Raw genomic sequence first — 19,323 nt, 5'->3', positions numbered from 1 at the left:
ACAACTGTAAAAGGCACTGCAATTCTGACCCTTGTTTCATGGCAATCAACAATGTTTTTTTTTTAAGCACTCTGTGTGTCCATTTAACTCTGAACGTGTACAAATGGAACCGTGAGGGTCCATTTGGTTCCATTTGTGGGTCCATTTGGTTCCATATGTGCACGCTCAGAGTTAAATTACACGCTCTCGTTATCAAATGACACGCTCAGAGCAGTGGTGTAAAGTAACTAAGTACATTTACTCAAGTACTGTACTTAAGTACAGTTTTGAGGTACTTTTACTTTACTGGAGTATTTCCAATTGTCTACACTTTTACTTCTACTCCACTACATCTCAGAGGCAAATATTACTTTTAATAGTAGTACTTTTAGTACTTTTACTCCACTACAATTATTTGAAAACTTTAGTTACTTTGCAGATATAAATTATTACATTATAAACATACATTAACCACTTTAGCCTTATTTTATACCTAGGCTATTAGAAAATAGCAGATCTACAAGCTTACAACGCGTCGCGGCGCGTTGTGAGCTTGTAGATCAGCTATTTTCAAACATTTTAGTACTTTTACTTTTGCTACTTTAAGTACTTTAGTCCTTCTACATTGCAGTATTGATATTTTTACTTAAGTAAAACACTTGAGTATTTTTTCCACCACTGGCTCAGAGCTGAATCAACACTCTGGACTTTACAGTGTAATGTTGGCATAGTGTAGGGTCAAGTCACTGGAATGAATGTGGGTGTTTGGAGCTGCTCCGTGGGAGAGAGACATTGGACTCAAACGCGGGTGAAGACACTTCTCTAATCTAAGGACTGATATGAGGGTCACATAATATAATGTGCTCATTCATGCCATGCATGGAGGTCAAATTTGGGCCCTCAGTATTATAGAACACAAGAAGCCTGTTTGTGTTTGCACGTGTTGTGCGTAGGCCTTGTCACAACTATTACATAATCGCCTGATCCCTTCAAGCTAATCGCAATTATTTATGCTTAAATCGTTAGAATGGTTTCCTTTCATCGGTGTAAAAACAGCTGGATCAAATGAACAGAAATCATGTCATATTTTCTATTCATCTGTGAGAAAACAGATGGATGAAATCAATAGAAATGTTGTGTTTCCACGCTCCTAGCGTCCCTATTTGGGGCATTTTACAGCAAAAGTTTTTACAAGCTTTACAAGCTCACAATACATCATGATGCAACACTTTGTGGGCTTGTAGAACTATTTAAATTTTTTATTTTGGATATTGTCACCGGTCACTTCTTTGTATATCTCAGTAATACGCTTTGTATATTTAAGTTATTTGTCATATCTGCCCTGTTCAATGTTTGTTTACAAAGCCTAACAGAAATGTAATATTTATTTATATGTTCCCAATGTTGTAAATAAAAAATCCGTAATTGCAATTATTCGTATGACAATTAATCGTCAATTAAAAGGACATGGATCATGACAGCTAGGGATGGGACAATATGGAAATTATATGTCACGATTGTTGTGGCAAAAATAATTGCGATTAACGATATTATCGTGATAATCAAAATATGCTTAAAACGCCACTTTTGTTAACCACTTGAACCCCCCAGCATCCCTATTCTGGGGGGGGGAACGTTCCCCAAAAATAGCCGATCTGCAAGCTCACAACGCGTTGCGTAGCTTGTAGATCTGCTATTTTTGGCAAATCGATTTGTGTAGAGTGAAATAAGAGCGCACCAAATGCTCTCTTTACAGGTACGTTTTATCAAGCATAGAGGGTTTAAGAAGTGGTACTGAATTTGCAGCAACATTTTAATCTCAGCGATACGATTATTGCGAGTGGTTTTCTATCACGTCGATAGGGGGTACTGTACTTAAGTAAAATGTTGAGGTATTTGTACTTTACTTTAGTATTTCCAATTTCCTGAGATATTATAAAACATACTTAGCCCTATTTTATACATAGGCTATTTGAAAATAGCCGATCTAGTGTAGATCTGCTATTTTCAAATATTTTAGTACTTTTACTTTTGGTACTTTAACACATTGGGTGCCAAAACCGTATATATACGGTTTTGCGCATACTAACGTTGAGTGCCAAAACCGTATATATACGGTTTTTGGAAAAAAAAAAAAAAAAATTACTTTTTTTTTTTTTTTTTTTCCTTCACAGCAACAGGAAATATCACTCCTACAAGATTTAGACTCCAATCCACCTCCTGGTTAACTTATGACTTCAAAAACCTGTATCTCGGCTCCTGTGCACTTTTTTTTTTTACAATGTTAATTTAACTATTTTGAACTGGCTGCAACTATGGAATGGATTTCCGAATGTTTTAAATTTTTTCCCCCCGATTGTACGAGACCTGTATGTGTGTAATGAGGGGATCACCGTGAGGACGGTGATCACTGAAAATATTTTGTGACTACTTGAAAAAGGTTCAAAATGTTTAAAAAGTCCTGGCACTCAAAGTATAATATTTTAATAAACCTCTGGCACCCAATGTGTTAAGTATATTTTGATGCCAATACTTTTTTTACTTTTACTCAAGAACATTTTTTATTCTGGACCTTTACTTGTAACAGAGTACTTCTACATTGCAGTATTGATACTTTTACTTAAGTAAAACATTTGAGTACTTTTCCCACCACTGCACAAGTGTTTCGCCGCCAAGCGACTCCACTCACAATTGAGGAGGCCCAGCTGCAGCAGCGATGCCAGCGCCGTGATGATCATGAACATGAGCAGACCCCCCCGCCGGCCCATCAGGCCCACCGCCGGACACAGCGCCAGCAAGGACGCCACGCCGATGCCCGCCATGGTGTAGTAGTCGGCGTAGAAGTTACTGAACATGGTGTTGGTCGTCGGCTCTGAATCCTCCCCCCCCAGGTCCATCATGCTGCGAGCGAAACAGTGGTGGATCCCATAGCCTGTCAGCCTACGCACACACACGAACACACACACACACACACACACACACACACACACACACACACACACACGTTGGGGACAGTGGTGTAAAGTAACTAAGTACATTTACTCAAGTACTGTACTTAAGTACGGTTTTGAGGTACTTTTACTTTACTGGAGTATTTCCAATTGTCTATACTTTTACTTATACTCCACTACACCTCAGAGGCAAATATTATGCTTTTACTCCACTACAATTATTTGAAAACTTTAGTTACTAGCTACTTTGCAGATATAAATGATTACATTATAAAACATACATTAACCACTTTAGCCCTATTTTATACCTAGGCTATTTGAAAATAGCCGATCTACAAGCGATTGCGACGCGTTGTGAGCTTGTAGATCTGCTATTTTCAAACATTTTAGTACTTTTACTTTTGGTACTTTAAGCACATTTTGATACCAATACTTTTGTACTTTTACGTGAAGTAAGTAATTGTTTTATTCCGGACTTCTACTTGTAACAGAGTACTTCTACACTGCAGTATTGATTTCTTTTACCCAAGTAAAACATTTGAGTACTTTTTCCACCACTGGTTGGGGGAGAATGCAGAAAAGAGTTAAGGAGCAACGGAATAACGATATGAAATGTGACAGCGAGGCGGAGGAGGGCACACACAGTGACACTCCCAAGTGTCATTAACCCATTGAGACCTGAGGCCTATTCTACAAAATGTCTTCTAAATCCTAACAGTTTTTTGAAAAAATGTATATTACTATGTCAGTGGTTCTCAAACTTTTTCATGTCAAGGACCTCAAAATGTATACAGTATGTATTTGGCCACGGACCCCCATCTCAAAATATTTTGTTCCAGGGACCCCCAGAAGCAAAGATTTGAGTTACAAATGTTCGCTTGAAAAAAATACATATTCAAAGATTTGCACTAATTTTCACGATTTCTCAAAAATAGCAGATCTACAAGCTCATAGCGCGGCACCTATGAGCTTGTATATCTGCTATTTTTGAATAGCCAAAGTGTAAAATAATGTTTTTTTTAGCTAAAATAAAAAAAATACACAGATGCTTCTCCCGGTCTTAAAGGGTTAAGTTGAATGATTTGGACTGTGTATGTCACAGGGGATGTGGAGGAAAATGGGGCGTGAGAAGGGGAAGGGAAGATGGAAATGTGAAGGGAGAACAGTGAGGGAAGGATGAGGGGGAGAGGGGGAGGGGGGGAAGAAAGGATATAATGCCAGAGAAAAAGATGAGCAAGAACAAGAGAAAGAATGCAAGAGAAGAAGAAGAAGAAGAGGGATACGAGATGAAGGATGAAGATATACCGTAGGTGGGAACAGATGAGAGGAGAAATTCTATGTTTATCTCTTTGTTTTCCTCCGTCCCTTTAGACACACGCTCACACCGGCGAGCTCATGCACACTCACACACACACACACACACACACACACACACACACACACACACACACACACACACACACACACACACACACACACACTATCTACTGTTTCACGAGGACAAAGCTCATGTATAACCCATTAAGACCTGGAACGCATCTGTGTCACTTTAGATTTCTTTGGCTATTCAAAAATAGCAGATATACAAGTGCCGCGCTATGAGCTTGTAGATCTGCTATTTTTGAAAAATCTTGAAACATTTTTTTAAAAGATTTTTTTCAAAAAATAAATTGGATTAGAAAACATTTTTAAGAATGGCCTCAGGCCTTAATGGGATAATTCATGGTGAGTTAGGGAGTCAGGGACACCATGCACTGAGGCAGAGTCAACACTGTGGAACTAAGGATGAGGTCTAGAGGAGAGGAGAAGAGAAGAGAGGAGAGGAGAAGAGAGGAGAGGAGAGGAGAGGAGGAGAGAGGAGAGGAGAGATGACGCTTCAGATAAGTGGGGAGAGCAAAAGCCATATGGACGGACAGACAGACAGACAGACAGACAGCTGCTGGATAGAAGTGGACAGGTTCTACTCATCAATAGAGCAGGGGTCTTCAACAGGGGGTCCGGGACCCCTAGGGGGCCCTCAGAGCTACTATAGGGGGTCCGCCAAATCTTTGTGTGATAGGATTTTTTATTTTAATTTTACATTAACCAGTTGCCACTTGAACCCTAGAATTCCTTTTCTGAGGGGAACATCAGCCGAAAATAGCAGATCTACAATGAGCTTGTAGATCGGCTATTTTTGGCAAAGAGGCTATAGGTGTAGAGGGAAAAAAGAGCAGACTAAGTAAAAAAAAAAAGTTTAATCTGAAACACAATTTTATACAATATGGAGGGGGTCCCTGCTTCATCTCTTTCTCAGCTAGGGGGTCCTTGGCCTATCAAGCTCCCAAGTCAATAGTGTCATCTTGACTTGCACAGAAAAAAACATACACATCTGACTGGCACACCCCCCACACCCACACATACATACAACTGCACAAACAGACACACGCATGCACACAGACACACGCGTCCCAAAGACCACAGCATGGTTGAAAAACACATCACACCGAGAGGTTCACATGCATACATGTGCTACTCACGAGTTGACGCAGAGCACGACGATGTTCTTCCACAGGTTCCTCGTCCCGACCATTTTCACTATGCAGGTCTTTTTGGGTTTCTTCTGAAGACTCCTCTGCAGCTCTGCAAAAAGATGAACAGACAACAACAAAAGACGTCACTGTCCGCCTACACACGTTGATTCATCTCTTCAGCCAGGAATGGAAAGGAAGTCCTCGAGAGATGATGTATGGAATGACAGGTTACAACAACATCCGGGGAAGAAGAAGAGGCCAGCCGGTATGTGTCAGGAGTGATGGAACAATGAATAGAGGGAAGAATGTGCTGTCAGGACAACGCCCCGAAACTGCGGGTGACACAGGAGAATGAGGTGTCTTGGATGTTTTTTGGTGCGAAAGCGGGTTGCCGGGGAAACGAAACCCCTGCATTCTGATGCTGGATCCAGAAATGTGTGCCTGCCATCCCATATCACCGCATGACATTTTCTCCTCTTGCCATATAATCGGTGGTATTATTTCTGATGAATCGGGCCAAGGAAAAATACAGACCGTATCAGACTGATCCTCCCAAAGGCCGTTTTAATAATTCAAGACACTTTCTCGAGCTTACATCCACACTCGCCGTGTACACTGTGGGCTGTTTTCCTTTATCTACTTTGACATTGTTATGTGCAGATGAATCACTATTCTGTTCATTCAGTACTCACAGTACAGAACAACACTGTGTGTGTGTGTGTGTGTGTGTGTGTGTGTGTGTGTGAAGCTATTTTCATCAAGTAATTTCACTTAAAGGCTTGGCGACAGCCAGCTACTGTATTAAGGAGGAGAGGGCAAATAAAATGTTCAAGGCAACGCAGTTTTCTAAAACACTACATCAGCACAGAGACACCGGGTGCTTGGAAATCAGCATATTATGCACTGCTGATTTACGCACAGGTGTTGTGGCTGAACAATGCCAATGTAAACAACTTAAAACAAAGCAACTGCACTGCACTGTATAACAACAGTAATCATACAGTGCAATAGGGCAGTGGTTCTCAAACAGTGGTCCGCGGACCACCAGTGGTCCTTGAGGGGGTTCCAGGTGGTCCCCAGCTAAATGACGGAAGAGTTGGTAACCAAATGGACCCTTATAGATCTTTAACGGGTCCGTTTCATGCTCTCAAGAGTTAAATAATTGTTAAACATCTGCATTACTTAATTAAAGAATTGTTATTTTGATCAACGTTTGCCTGTTATCTCTCATATGGCACCACATCAATACGGCATGGAATTATGGACAAAATCGTACGTTTTGGGGTCTAAGGGTCTAAATCTCATCAAATGGTGGTCCGTGGCTCAAAAATGCAGAATAAATAATGGACCTTGATATGAAAAAGGGTTGAAAACCACTGCAATAGGGCAATCGGCTATGTCCTCTGAGAACAAAACAGCTATATCCGCTCTCCTCATAAAAAGACTCTGACAAGACAAACAACTTGACCAGAGGAAATTACTTTAATGGTTTTGATAACCGTTTCTCAACATCGGATCTCCGGGATCCCCAGGGGTTCAAATGGACCCTTATGGGTCTGTAAATCTGAGAGTGTACAAACGCGAACCAAATGGACCTGTTGGGGTCCATTCGGTTCCATTTGTACACTCTCAAAGCACTGAATATGTTACAGTGTAGATTCCCAGGGATTAAAAATAAATTGTACGCCAATCAAAGTGGGGGAGCCTTTTTTATTGTTACAGTTATGTATGTTTATGACAAAATAAATTGTTGCAAGATTTGTACGTTACATTTGTATGTATACAAAATAAATTAAAAAAAACTGTTAAAGGAAAGTGGGGGAGCCTTGAAATGAAATGAGAACCACTGGCTTTGATGACTACAACTCTGAATCCATGTGGTGGACTCATGTTCTGCTGTCTGTAAACAATGTCTCTGTGCACTCCATCCACTCACGGTAATAATGACAAATGACTGGCCCAAGGGTCACAGGCTTACCACCCACCACTCCCTCAGGAGTTATGCTGGGAAACCACCAAGAAAAAGCGTCGCTCACGCGCTTTATTGTGCGCGGAGGTTTGTGTGCGACTGTTCTCGCTAAACCTGGCGACAGCAGGACGCCTGGTCAATGCAAATTGTTTTTTTGTTGCCCGGGGTGGAAAAAATAATCTTCACGTGCGCGAGTGGAGTGTCCATGCACACTGAACTTCATACAACTTCACTACCTCTAGGAAATTACATTACACCGATGCAAATTGCACTGCGTTCATTTGCATCGGTGTAGTGCATTCAGCTTAGTTTTACACAATACATGTTTAGATTCATTACTGCCTTTATTTGCTTGTAGTCTCCATTTCTCCAAAATGTTCTTTTCTATTTTCAGTGCATTGGCAAACACAATTTCTTTGCGGTTGCAATGACAATAAAAGAACGGGAAATGAATTAAATTAATTGTAAAATGAATATACACCAGACAGGCACAAAATGAACAAATGTGTATACATGCTGTATTAAAAGGAAAGTAATGTAAAAATGATAATAGGCAATGACTACCCACAACATATTAGTTATAACATAATATTTACTATGTGACAATCTGTGTGCTTCCATTACCTGTAAGGATCTGATCATTGTCCACATCCACGTTGGCCTGGTTTTTCTTTGCGATGTAGCCCATGATCCATTTGGAGCGGCAGTACTGCTGTGTGGCCAACAGCCACCGCAGTGACTCAGGGAAGATCCTGAAAAGATGACAGAAGACCCCTTTGTTAACCACTTGAACCCTCGACACTTAGTAAACTGGACCCGAGTTGGCTCTGTACTTGGACCGCTTTTTTCCCCGTATACACCAAATCTCTTCGCCAAAAATAGCCTCGTAGACCGGCTATTTTTGGCTAACGTTCCCTACGGAATATGGAAGCTGGGGTTCAAGTAAGTGGTTAACCCATTTAGACCGGGAAAGCATCTGGCTGTGTCATTTTTAGATTTCAAGTTCATAGCGTGGCACCGAGTGCCACGCTATGAACTTGTAGATCTGCTATTTTTGGAAAATGTGTGCAAATCTTTGAATATATATATTTTCAAGCGGATATTTGTTACTCAAATCTTTGCTTCTGGGGATCCCTGGAACAAAATATATTACAAATGTTAAAAGAAATATATATTCAAAGATTTGCACACATTTTCACCATTTAAAAAAAGTAGCAGATCTACAAGCTCATAGCGCGGCACTCGGTGCCGTGCTATGAGCTTGTATATCTGCTATTTTTGAATAGCCAAAGGAATCGTAAAATGACAGAGATGCGTTCCCGGATTGAATGGGTTAATAAGAAATGGACACTTGAGTCTAAATTAAATGACTCCTTGCTTTCATCACAGACGTGAAACGGGAGCCCTACATCATCTGAACAGGATCCCTCACTTTGTGTAAAAGCCAATACTGTTTTTAGTCTCACCTAAGTGCATTGCGTCAGCAATATTGTACCCGACAGGGGGCCCTGAAATAGTTTTGATTTCTTCTGAATGGAGAGCACTTTTGTTGTCCAGATGCATCACGGACATGCTTTGCGATAATACAAGCATGGCAGGAAATAAATCCCTGCTGCCTGCGTGGCTGTAGTGGACTATATTAGCGTAATGTGTGTCATGGCAGGGTAAATGGAGGTTAATAAATGAGTGTTTAGTGCTTGAATCTTACCAAAATAGACCGCTGTAATAGTAGAGGTCATTGGAGACGACTTAACGATAAGGTATTAAACCCATTACTGCTGGGAATACGCTGCTGGAAATGCCCTTGTGGAGCCTGACTTTCTGCTAATGCCTACTGTAGCTACTGTATATCGTTCGTTGCTGCACGGCGGAAACCTTGTAAAAGCATTACTTTTCAGGTAATGGAGAAAAGAACCTGTGTTCCAATGGATTAAATGTAACTTTTTAATGGATACATATGCAACTACATATGCACGAAATCTCTGTGAGCGTATCTGCGTGTCTGTCCTTCGCGCATCTCCGGAACCGTCCGACCGATCGACTTCAAACTTGGTGTGCATGTTGCAGAGAACCCGGGAGAGTCGGCCAAAAAAAATACATAATATAGGCAAATCCCCCACATAAGGTCGGATCAGTGTTTGGGTTATACATATAGCATAAAAGGGACACAGACAGACAGACACAGGGTACAACGGGTATTGCTTAACCAGAGGGGGCATGCGTTCCCAACAGGCATCATTGGCCTAGTTTATAAAACCCACAGGCAGACCTAACCACTTTCAAACTGCCATCCCTATTTTGGGCATGTCTTTATATGCTAAATGTTTCAAAGAAATTCACTGAATCCTACTACCGGTACTATAAAATGAGGAAATCTGCTCTTCCTTCCTTCTGCTGTCCTCATCCATTGGATCTGAACTTACACATGGGCATTGACCATTGGCATATAAAGAGAGTGAGGGAGCCGAGAATTTCTCACACAATTAACATTCTGTGGGTGGAAATGCCCTCAGTGGGTTGACCTACAGTATTGGTCAATAGTACATGAGCATGGACCATTGGCATACGCAGGGAGTGAGAAAGCCAATTCTTCACTTTTACCAAATGTAAACTTTACTAGCATTTCTGACGGAGTGACTCACGGGAGCAGCGCCAGAATTAATTGATCGGCAGGTGTGTGGCAGTGTGCACAAGATGTTTGGCACTGATCGGTTCAGCAGTTTGCGAAATTAGCTCCAGACAAACAAGACAGACACGCACAGATGGACAGACCCTCTTATAGCCTCTAGGCTCTAACAGAGACACGCTGTAAAAAAAGAAAGAAAAAAAAGGGGGCTTTAAAATGTTCAAATATTTATGGGAAGCCATTATATGACGGTTCTGTGCTAGTGTGTGTGGCAGACAGGATCCCTTTCCCCTCACCAGATGTAGGAGAGCATGAGCAGCAGTGGGCAGATGATGACAGCCTGCAGAACCTGCCAGTCACGGCAGAGGTACGCCACGCCTGGCATCGCCAGCTGCCCGCCCAGGACCACAAAGCTGGCCACCATGGTCATGGAGAAACGCCATACCGGAAGACACAGCTCGATTCCTGGCAGAAAGAACACAAAAGGCAGAGGGTAAAAAGGTCAGTGGGTCATGTCATGGTTATTCTATAAAGCAGTTCTTCTCAAACTTTTTCACGTCAAGGACCCCCAAATTGATAAATATTTGGCCACGGACCCCCATCTAAAAATTTGTTGTGCCAGGGACCCCCAGAAGCAAAGATTTGTGTTAAAAATGTTCACCAACGTTAATGAAAAAACACAGGCTTTCAATGAAGAGCATGTCATCATCTTTCACTAACAGTTTCTTCTAAAATAAGCATTGTGAATAAAACGTCAGATCTAGCACTCTACAGCTAATAGAGACAGCCAACTGTGCTGGAGAACAGTCTTGTATGAAATTAAACGTGGGGGATTTAATTTGTACCAGCCTTATTCCAAATGACCTCATCTTTCAATTAACACATTGGGTGCCAGAGGTTTATTAAAATATTATACGTTGAGTGCCAGCATTTCTTCCATCCACTTGCGTTATACATTTCGTGCTGTGAGAAGCCCCGACGCGGAAATGCATGTAAACAAAGCGTGCGTGCGAGACGGCGGAGGGTCCCGACTAACGCCTGGAACAATAATATTTCCAACGCGACCCTCCATTGCAGCGTGATCGCCGATCGAAAACGGCTCGTTTCCACCACATTAAAAAGAAATGGAGATATTAAGCTTTTAATCAAGGAGATAACATTGAAAACGCCGACCGGAAGGATTTTTGACATGGAGCCACATCCAGCCTCTTCTTCTCAGAAACTGCTTGGGTGATGTCAAAGTTTCGTTTTAGCGCCCCACGTGGCCCACATGTATAAAAATAGAATTGGGTCAAAAACGGTCCGGACCGTTTTCGGCACTTCTCGTTTGGACCCTCAAAAACGGTCCGGACCGTTTTTGGCATTCAATGTGTTAAGCAGAACACACAACATGTGGGTCAACAATAAACATGGCACACACTCAAAACATTATTCACATTTAAAGACGGAATTCAGAAGAATCAGAGATAAATCTGTGTCTATAGTTGTTATTCAGTGCAGCAAGGCAGTGGGCTTCTGGGGCGTTGAAGTAGAAAGAGGTTCCTTGTACTCATTCCTCCTCTATCAGAATGGCACCGATTCATTCAGCCAGTGATTAGCATGCACGCCACGCTGGCTGGCAGCAACCAGAGCCACTTCAGCCCTTTAAGCCTAGTTCAGATACTTCAGACCAAAGTTGCGCGACAAGACAAAACCGTTCTATGCTCGACTTGTACTTTTTTTGGTAAGACGATGTTGTGTACCGAAAATAGGCGACTTACAAGCTCATCGCAGCATACACAAGCGTTGTGAGCTTGTAGATGGACTATTTTCGTCATGCAATACCGTCATGCGACTTAGCATAAATTAAGCATTAGCATGTTGCGAAGGAGAATAGCATAGCAATGGTCTGAATCTGCAATGCATGGAGCGCCATGCATCCATCTTTGGATTGAACTGCAGAAGCGTAACGCTACCGCAAGTTAACACTGGCATTCTTGCCGTTGCCTGCCCTACTTCATTCATCCCTCTATCTCACGCATCACTTTCTATTTTTTGGGGTCTGGGTCTTTTTCTGCAGCCGAGGCACGCGGCCAGTCTCCAGATGGGCCTTTCAAGGTGACAGGACCGGAATAATACAGTGGGTGTCGGCAGGCTCTGTTTCATTCCAGAGGAAAAGCCTGGAATTTCAATTAGGACTTGCCCCCCCTCCTGAGGACATGAATAATGCCCTCTGTAGTGTTCACAGACACTATCGCAGCTGGAATGACAAAGCCAATGAGCAGAGAGCAGGGGCAATGGGAGCGAGGGCCTGCTGGGATTGAACCAGCTAACCTCAGTCAAGCCTCCATCATGAGAGCGAACTCATGGATCACTGGTTTGTGGACTACATGGGGTTCTGAATGTCTTCAGCCACGCATGAGATGTCATGTGTACTGAACAGGTCAGTTTGCTGTGCCCGCGCAGTATGTCCCGGGTACTTGCAGACTGGGTAAAATAATGCTGACACACACACACACACACACACACACACACACACACACACACACAAGTGGTGGAAAGTAACTAAGTACATTTACTTAAGTACTGTACTTAAGTACAATTTTGAGGTATTTAATTTTACCTTACTTGAGTATTTCCAATTTCCAATACTTGTACTTCTACTCCACTACATCTCAGAGACAAATATTGTACTTTTACTCCACTACAATTATTTGATAACTTTAGTTACTAGTTACTAGTTCAGATATAAATTATGATATTATGATACATACATTAACCACTTTAGCCCTATTTTATACCTAGGCTATTTGAAAATAGCCGATCTACTCGGCTATTTTCAAACATTTTAGTACTTTTACTTTTGGTACTTTAAGTACATTTTGATACCAATACTTTTGCACTATTACTCAAGTACATTTTGAATTCCGGACTTTTAATTGTAACGGAGTACTTCTACATTGCAGTATTGACACGTTTACTTAAGTAAAACATTTGAGTACTTCTTCCACCACTGACACACACGCACGCGCGCACACACACACACAATAAATGGTACAAATTCACATACATCTTGTGACATAAACGTATGATGACATAACATCGTAAGCACACATCGCCCTTTCAAGAATACAATACATATACTGTAAACATTAACTGTGGATGGAATCTACAGTAGTAGCAGAGGTTTGCAGCGTTGAGCGCCTTACCCCTGCTTACCCTAATCCTCCACATCCCACTAAATCAACACTCCGACCCACAATGCCTCGCACAATCTGGGTTTCAGTAACACACATATCCACCCGTAAACCATCTGATGTCACCCATAAAGGCAAGCACTCGCCCAGTGGGTGACATAGCGGTGCTATTTAACCACATTAACCCTGGCATCACCTCCATACACTTGGCATGTCATTAAAGTGGGGAATGTCATTATAGACACAAAAAATATATTCTTCCCCCCAAAAAAAAATCACATTTCAGAACGTTCAAACATAGCAAACATATGCTTGTAGATCTGCTATTTTCTTTATTTGTTGTACAACGCAGTACATACTGTAGGCCGGACTTCAGTGGTTAAAGGTTAACAAAGAGGAAGTTTCAAAGTTCCAATAAAATACCTATTATCGTGTGCACACACACACACTGGTTGGGGGGGGGGGGGGGAATGACATCATCAAAGTATGAGCCAATAGCCAATTAATAACCATGATAATCCCCAAAGAGGCTTTAACTGGTTTGCTGACTTTGCCAAAACTACTGTGTGATTCACACAGACCCCCTCTCTGGTACAAATCTCACCAGTACACTAGCCTTGTGTCAAGTACAGAATGTTCAGTGAAGGAGGCCCATTGTTGTAAGAGTGAAACAACTGGCTTGATCACTTCACCAGGGGCCCTCAGAGGGGCCACACTGCCTGTCCCCTGCAGCTAATGCCACGGCCTTTCCTGGTCACATGCGCTCCTCACGACCCCTGGCCCATGATATCACACACACACACACACACACTCTGATCCTGGCCACTGGGTTTGTGTGTCAAATTCCCACTCGCTAATTCGTCGTTATCCTGAGCCCATTCTAACAGGAACAAATGACATAAAATGTCATTGACTGGGATACCGTTTCCGACACTCTTTGATTTGTAAATCTGTAGATATCTGTAGATATACAGTATACATCTGTAGATAGATACTGTACATACAGTATACATAGATAAATACATATACTGTAGATAGAGAGACAGACAGACAGATATTAGTTTTTATGCTGCTGTTCTATAATGTGACAGTCGGTGCAGGCTACAGCTGTGAATGGCTGTGTTGGAAAAGTAACGAGTGAGTAACATGTAGGAGGACAACTATTTCAAGCATGAGTCTCATGAAACCCTCATTTTCAAATGCCGTTTAGGCTGTGAGCCACAGCTGTTCTGTTGCACTCTTTATGTGGTGACGGACCCCGTCGTTAAACGGTAATGTCGAGTGACGTTCTAACATTGTCGTTGCAAACTTTACAAATGTCATTCGAACCAATCAAAAAGTCACAGCCACACCCTTTTCCCATAAGTTAATCTTGCCCGGGACACCATGCTGGTATCCCAGTAAAAAACACCAACAGACTAGTACACAGAGTGGACAATGTGTGTGTGTGTGTGTGTGTGTGTCAGTAATGTGCATGTGTTTGCGTGCGTGTGTGTGCTCCTATGGACTTTTGAGATAAGCCCATAATCATTCATCGATGTCTTATCGCACAAAACAAACATGGCCAATTAGCCATATAGTTCTAACGGTTCTTTGATCTATCGTGGACTGATCGACAAACGTGCAGCAGCTGTCAACATCTGACCAAAAACAGCTCAAAAAGGGTTTCACAATCATTTGAGGATGTAAAAGCATGAGATGTGTCTGTGTTGAATACACAGAGCCAGACTATCAGCTCTATACAGCAGGTCCCCAATGGGAACATGGTGACTGAGAAAAGGTTCCCACTCTCAGACAATAAACGAGTCAGTCTCCCACACACACACAAACTGAACCACAGTGTCATCAGAACTGATTCAATATAAGCATGGTGCTTCATTATTTCCATCATTTACAGAGACAATTTGCAGTGATTTTACACGCTAATTTTGTTAAATCAATGGACTTCACTCGGTCATCTGTGGAATGAGACAGTGTAGCGGGACAGACCTGCCTGAAGGCCCGAACCCTAATATCTCCGTTTGCCAGAGGGAGGGATTCCCCTTTGGATGGAGTGGTAATAATAGCCGTTTGATTTCCCACTCTGGAAACCCACGCTCGGATCCAGGTGTGTTATAACAGCGTATTACACGGCTTGGTTGAATGCTTGATTCTGATTGGTCAATCAACTGAATTCAGCGGTGTTTTATTTCTGGATAATGACCGCTGAGCTCAATAACAAACCTCTGTCTAACCCATTAAGACCGGGAACGCATCTGTGTCATTTTAAGATTTATTTGGCTATTCAAAAATGAGCAGATATACAAGCTCATGCAACACTATGAGCTTGTAGATCTGTGAAAAGTTTAAGACCTGAGGTTCCGATTCTACCAAATGTCTTCTAAATCCCAACAGCTTTTTGAAAAAAATGTATGTTTCTATATCAGTGGTTCTCAAACTTTTTCATGTCAAGGACCCCAAAATGATATGTATTTGGCTGTGGACCCCCATCTCCAAATATGTTGTTCCCGGGACCCCCAGAACCAAAGATTTGAGTTATAAATGTTTGCTTTAAAAAATATATATATTCAAAGATTTGCACACATTTTCATATTTTTTTCTAAAATAGCAGATATACAAGCTCATAGCGCGGCACTCGGTGCCGCGCTATGAGCTTGTATATCTGCTATTTTTGAATAGCCAAAGTGTAAAATAATGCTTTTTAGCTCAAATCTAAAAATGACACAGATGCGTTCCAGGTCTTTAAAGGTTTAAAGTTTTTTGGGGGGGCTTTATAGATAGGACAGTAAAACGGGGAGAGAGAGAGATGGGGAGTGACACGCAGCAAAGGTCGTCGGCAACGGGATTCAAACCCGCGACACGCTGTCAGGCTGGCATTGCAGCCTATAGAGTGCCTGGACCGCCACGCTGCAAAGTCCATATACTAGCTCTGACAGTGTGATCAAGTCAGTTCCGGAAACAGGTTCCAAAATGTGATGGAACCGATTCCGGTTCCTCGATGTTGGATCCAGTTCCGGATCCCAACACTTAATACTGTGTAGCATGGTGTTACTGTATGCACTGTACATCATACTGTGTAGCATGTGGTTTATGTCTATGTGAATAACAAAGGGATCCACTGTATAGCTACAGTATAGCTACTTTTGCGCTGATGATCACAATATGGAAGAAGCCAGGTCAATCCACTCTATTTCAGTCTGATGAGATAGAGCGCCGTAGCCCTGGAGGAAATCCAGAGGAAACCCAGATGGGAGACTTTTACAGTACGTATAGTAAAAATGCCATGCAGAGAGAGATAGGGAGGACGCATGGTTGGAAGAATGCACACACTGCACAAAAAAAAAGGGAACTTTAACCCTGCTCAGAGAGGGGGAAAAAACAGAGTCTGCACCTTAACCCATTTATCAGGAGATGGCGTGGGGGGGGGGAGGAGGAGGGTTGGGGGGGGGGGGTTGGGGGGAGGAAGCACAACACAGACGGAGGACGGTTCAGCGTGTGCTTCACGGTGAAACTGGCTTCCTTTTTTGTCGAAAAGCCTTTGTTGCTCTGCTCTCACAGCGCGGGGGCGCCTATAGCCCTGTCTGTCTCCATTAGAAAGAGCGGCGTGCTCCATTATTGGAGGTGTTTCGTCAATGGCCCGTTTATCAGTCAGAGGAGGATAACATGAGGAGATGTGACAGATCGGATGCCTCTCTCTGGCCTTTTTTTCCTTCTTAAACCCCCCCCCCCCCCCCCCAACAAAGATCCTTCTGGTACCTGAGGCGATGCTGGGCCCCTGTGCTGCAGTTGTTGTGTGAAGGAAGAGATGCCTTGATGATCGCCGTCCCCGGGGAGCCATAGAACGTTGTAGCGGAATTAAATGCTCATCTTTTACTGTCCAGGACTAGACAATGTTTTGTAGGGGCCAGACCGATTGATATCCATCAAAGACACACAGGGCCAGACCAACTGATATCAATCGCACGCACACACTCACACACACACACACACACACACACACACACACAATAGATCTGCTATTTTTGAATAGCCCAAATACATCTAAAATGACACAGCAGATGCGTTCCTGTATTGAACGGCTTAAATACAGCTCCAGCATACGAACGAGCAAGCGGGCAAAACAACAAAGCAATCCGTCTGTCACGTTGTAACGCAAAAAATAAAACAACCTGGAGCATGACATTGACACAAACGAAGGGAAACGGGGTACACACACACACACACACACACACACACTAACACACAGACACAATCCCCACTTTCCTCTGTCTGATGCCCCCCGGCCCCCCCTCGTCTCTCTGTGTGGAGAGATTAACCCATTAAGACCTGGGACGCATCTGTGACATTTTTTTAATTTGAGCTAAAAAAGCATTATTTTACACTTTGGCTATTCAAAAATAGCAGATACACAAGCTCATAGCGCGGCACCGAGTGCCGCGCTACGAGCTTGTAGATCTGCTATTTTTGAAAAATCGTGAAAATGTTTGCAAATCTTTGAACTAGGGGTGTGCCGATATATCGTCCCGCGATATATCGCGATACGTTTTCGTGACGATATGTATCGTTTTGAGAAAAAAAATAAATCGTTTAAAAAAAATAAAATAATAATAATCAGGCATGCAAACAGCCCCGAGGTGAAAAGGGTGACAACATGTTTTTTTTTCGGGTCAGGTATCACACTATTGCCCTATTTTGATTCAAAACGGCTATTGTAGCTGAAAAGCTACAAGTTCGCATATCTGAATAATGCAAAAACAGAATTATTTGTTTGCATTTGCTTTTTTTCTCCCCCATATATTTTTCATAATAAAAATAGTGCGTATCGTATCGTATCGAAATCGTATCGAAGTTGTGAGCCAAATATCGTATCGTATCGTTTGGTGAAATTAGTGTATCGGCACACCCCTACTTTGAACGTATATATTTTTTAAAGCGAACATTTGTAACTCAAATCTTTGCTTCTGGGGACACAATATTTTGAGATGGGGGTCCGCAGCCAAATACATTCCATATTGGGGGTCCTTGACATGAAAAAGTTTGAGAACCACTGACATAGCAACATGAGTTAAAAAAAAAAAAAAAACTGTTAGGATTTAGAAGACATTTTGTAGAATCGGAACCTCAGGCCTCGATGGGTTAATGCCTGTGGTATAAGGAGGGGTGGGGTGGTGGGGTGTAGGGGGGGGGGTGCACTGTGAGAAAGCACCTCATTACCAGGAGAGAGAGAGAGAGAGAGAGAGAACAGTGGAGGAGGATCAGTGAAGCTGGCTATAGGCCTCTCCTGGCACAGCGTGGCACAGTGCTGCAGCACGACGTGCACGGAGCTCAGCAGCACCAAACCAAGCCCTGTCTGAATGAGACGTGCTCTGCCCTCCTCCTCCTCCTCCCATCGCAAAGAAAAAGGGATGGAAAGGAAGCGAAGCAAAGCAGGGACAGGACACATAGCTAGATAATGAGATGAGATGACCTAGAACTGTTGACTTAATCACATATGATGATGTCATTTTTATTCTTAACCACTCGAGCCCTACTGCTTTTTATATTTCTTTCTTTCTTTTATTTTTAATTAAGACCTGGAACGCATCTGTGTAACTTTCTTTTGCTATTCAAAAATAGCAGATATACAAGCTCATAGCGCGGCACCGAGTGCCGCGCTATGAGCTTGTAGATCTGCTATTTTTGAAAAATCGTGAAAAAAAAATTTTTATATTTTTTCAAAACACTGTCCCCATTTCCTGTCAGACTACTATCCTATCAATAAAGGCATGAAAGCCAAAAAATAAATCTTTAAAATGACATGCCAAAAATTATGGACGCAAATGGTTAAATGTCATTTTTCAAATTGGATTCGATTCTTTACATTCGATCTCACAGCCCTAATGTAACATGCTGCAATTCGGCAATATAGCTGCTATTACGATGTACCATAGAAGCCTATATTACACACTGACAGTCACATTACCGTCCCATTAATTAAAGGACAGATCAGATGAAAGGGCTAAGAAATGATTGTATGAGATGGATCCATACGAGCTGCAGCATGCCCTTCAGGTGTAAGCCCCATCTATCTCATGCGAACCTGCCTTAGCTGTGATGCTATGTGAGATGT

The 19,323-nt window shown here is 42.3% G+C and overlaps 2 protein-coding genes across 4 annotated transcripts in view; both read right to left on the bottom strand.

Moving 5' to 3' along the window:
• LOC308094405 (solute carrier family 22 member 23-like) overlaps positions 1-19,323 on the bottom strand; it is a 58,536-nt gene that overhangs the window by 10,754 nt on the left and 28,459 nt on the right. For both annotated transcript variants that reach the window (XM_080441045.1, XM_080441046.1), the window contains 4 exons: positions 10,335-10,503; positions 8,037-8,164; positions 5,450-5,552; positions 2,669-2,919 (listed from right to left, as the gene is read on the bottom strand). In XM_080441045.1, the coding sequence (XP_080297171.1) occupies positions 2,669-2,919; positions 5,450-5,552; positions 8,037-8,164; positions 10,335-10,503 (651 nt within the window). The remainder of the gene's footprint in view (positions 1-2,668; positions 2,920-5,449; positions 5,553-8,036; positions 8,165-10,334; positions 10,504-19,323) is intronic.
• The window catches only part of ripk1l (receptor (TNFRSF)-interacting serine-threonine kinase 1, like), a 733,201-nt gene continuing 714,199 nt past the window's right edge, over positions 322-19,323 (bottom strand). The window contains exon 12 of one of the 2 annotated variants that reach the window (XR_013933948.1): positions 322-349. The gene's annotated coding sequence lies outside the window, so the exon portion shown is untranslated. Of the gene's footprint in view, positions 350-12,794; positions 12,843-19,323 lie in introns of those variants that run through there. The other variant, XR_013933949.1, reaches the window with a different exon arrangement.

The sequence above is a fragment of the Gymnoscopelus braueri genome (genome assembly GCF_963280865.1).
Source record: "Gymnoscopelus braueri genome assembly, chromosome: 10".
Classification (NCBI taxonomy): Eukaryota; Metazoa; Chordata; class Actinopteri; order Myctophiformes; family Myctophidae; genus Gymnoscopelus; species Gymnoscopelus braueri.
This window is presented reverse-complemented; position numbering and strand designations above follow the sequence as displayed.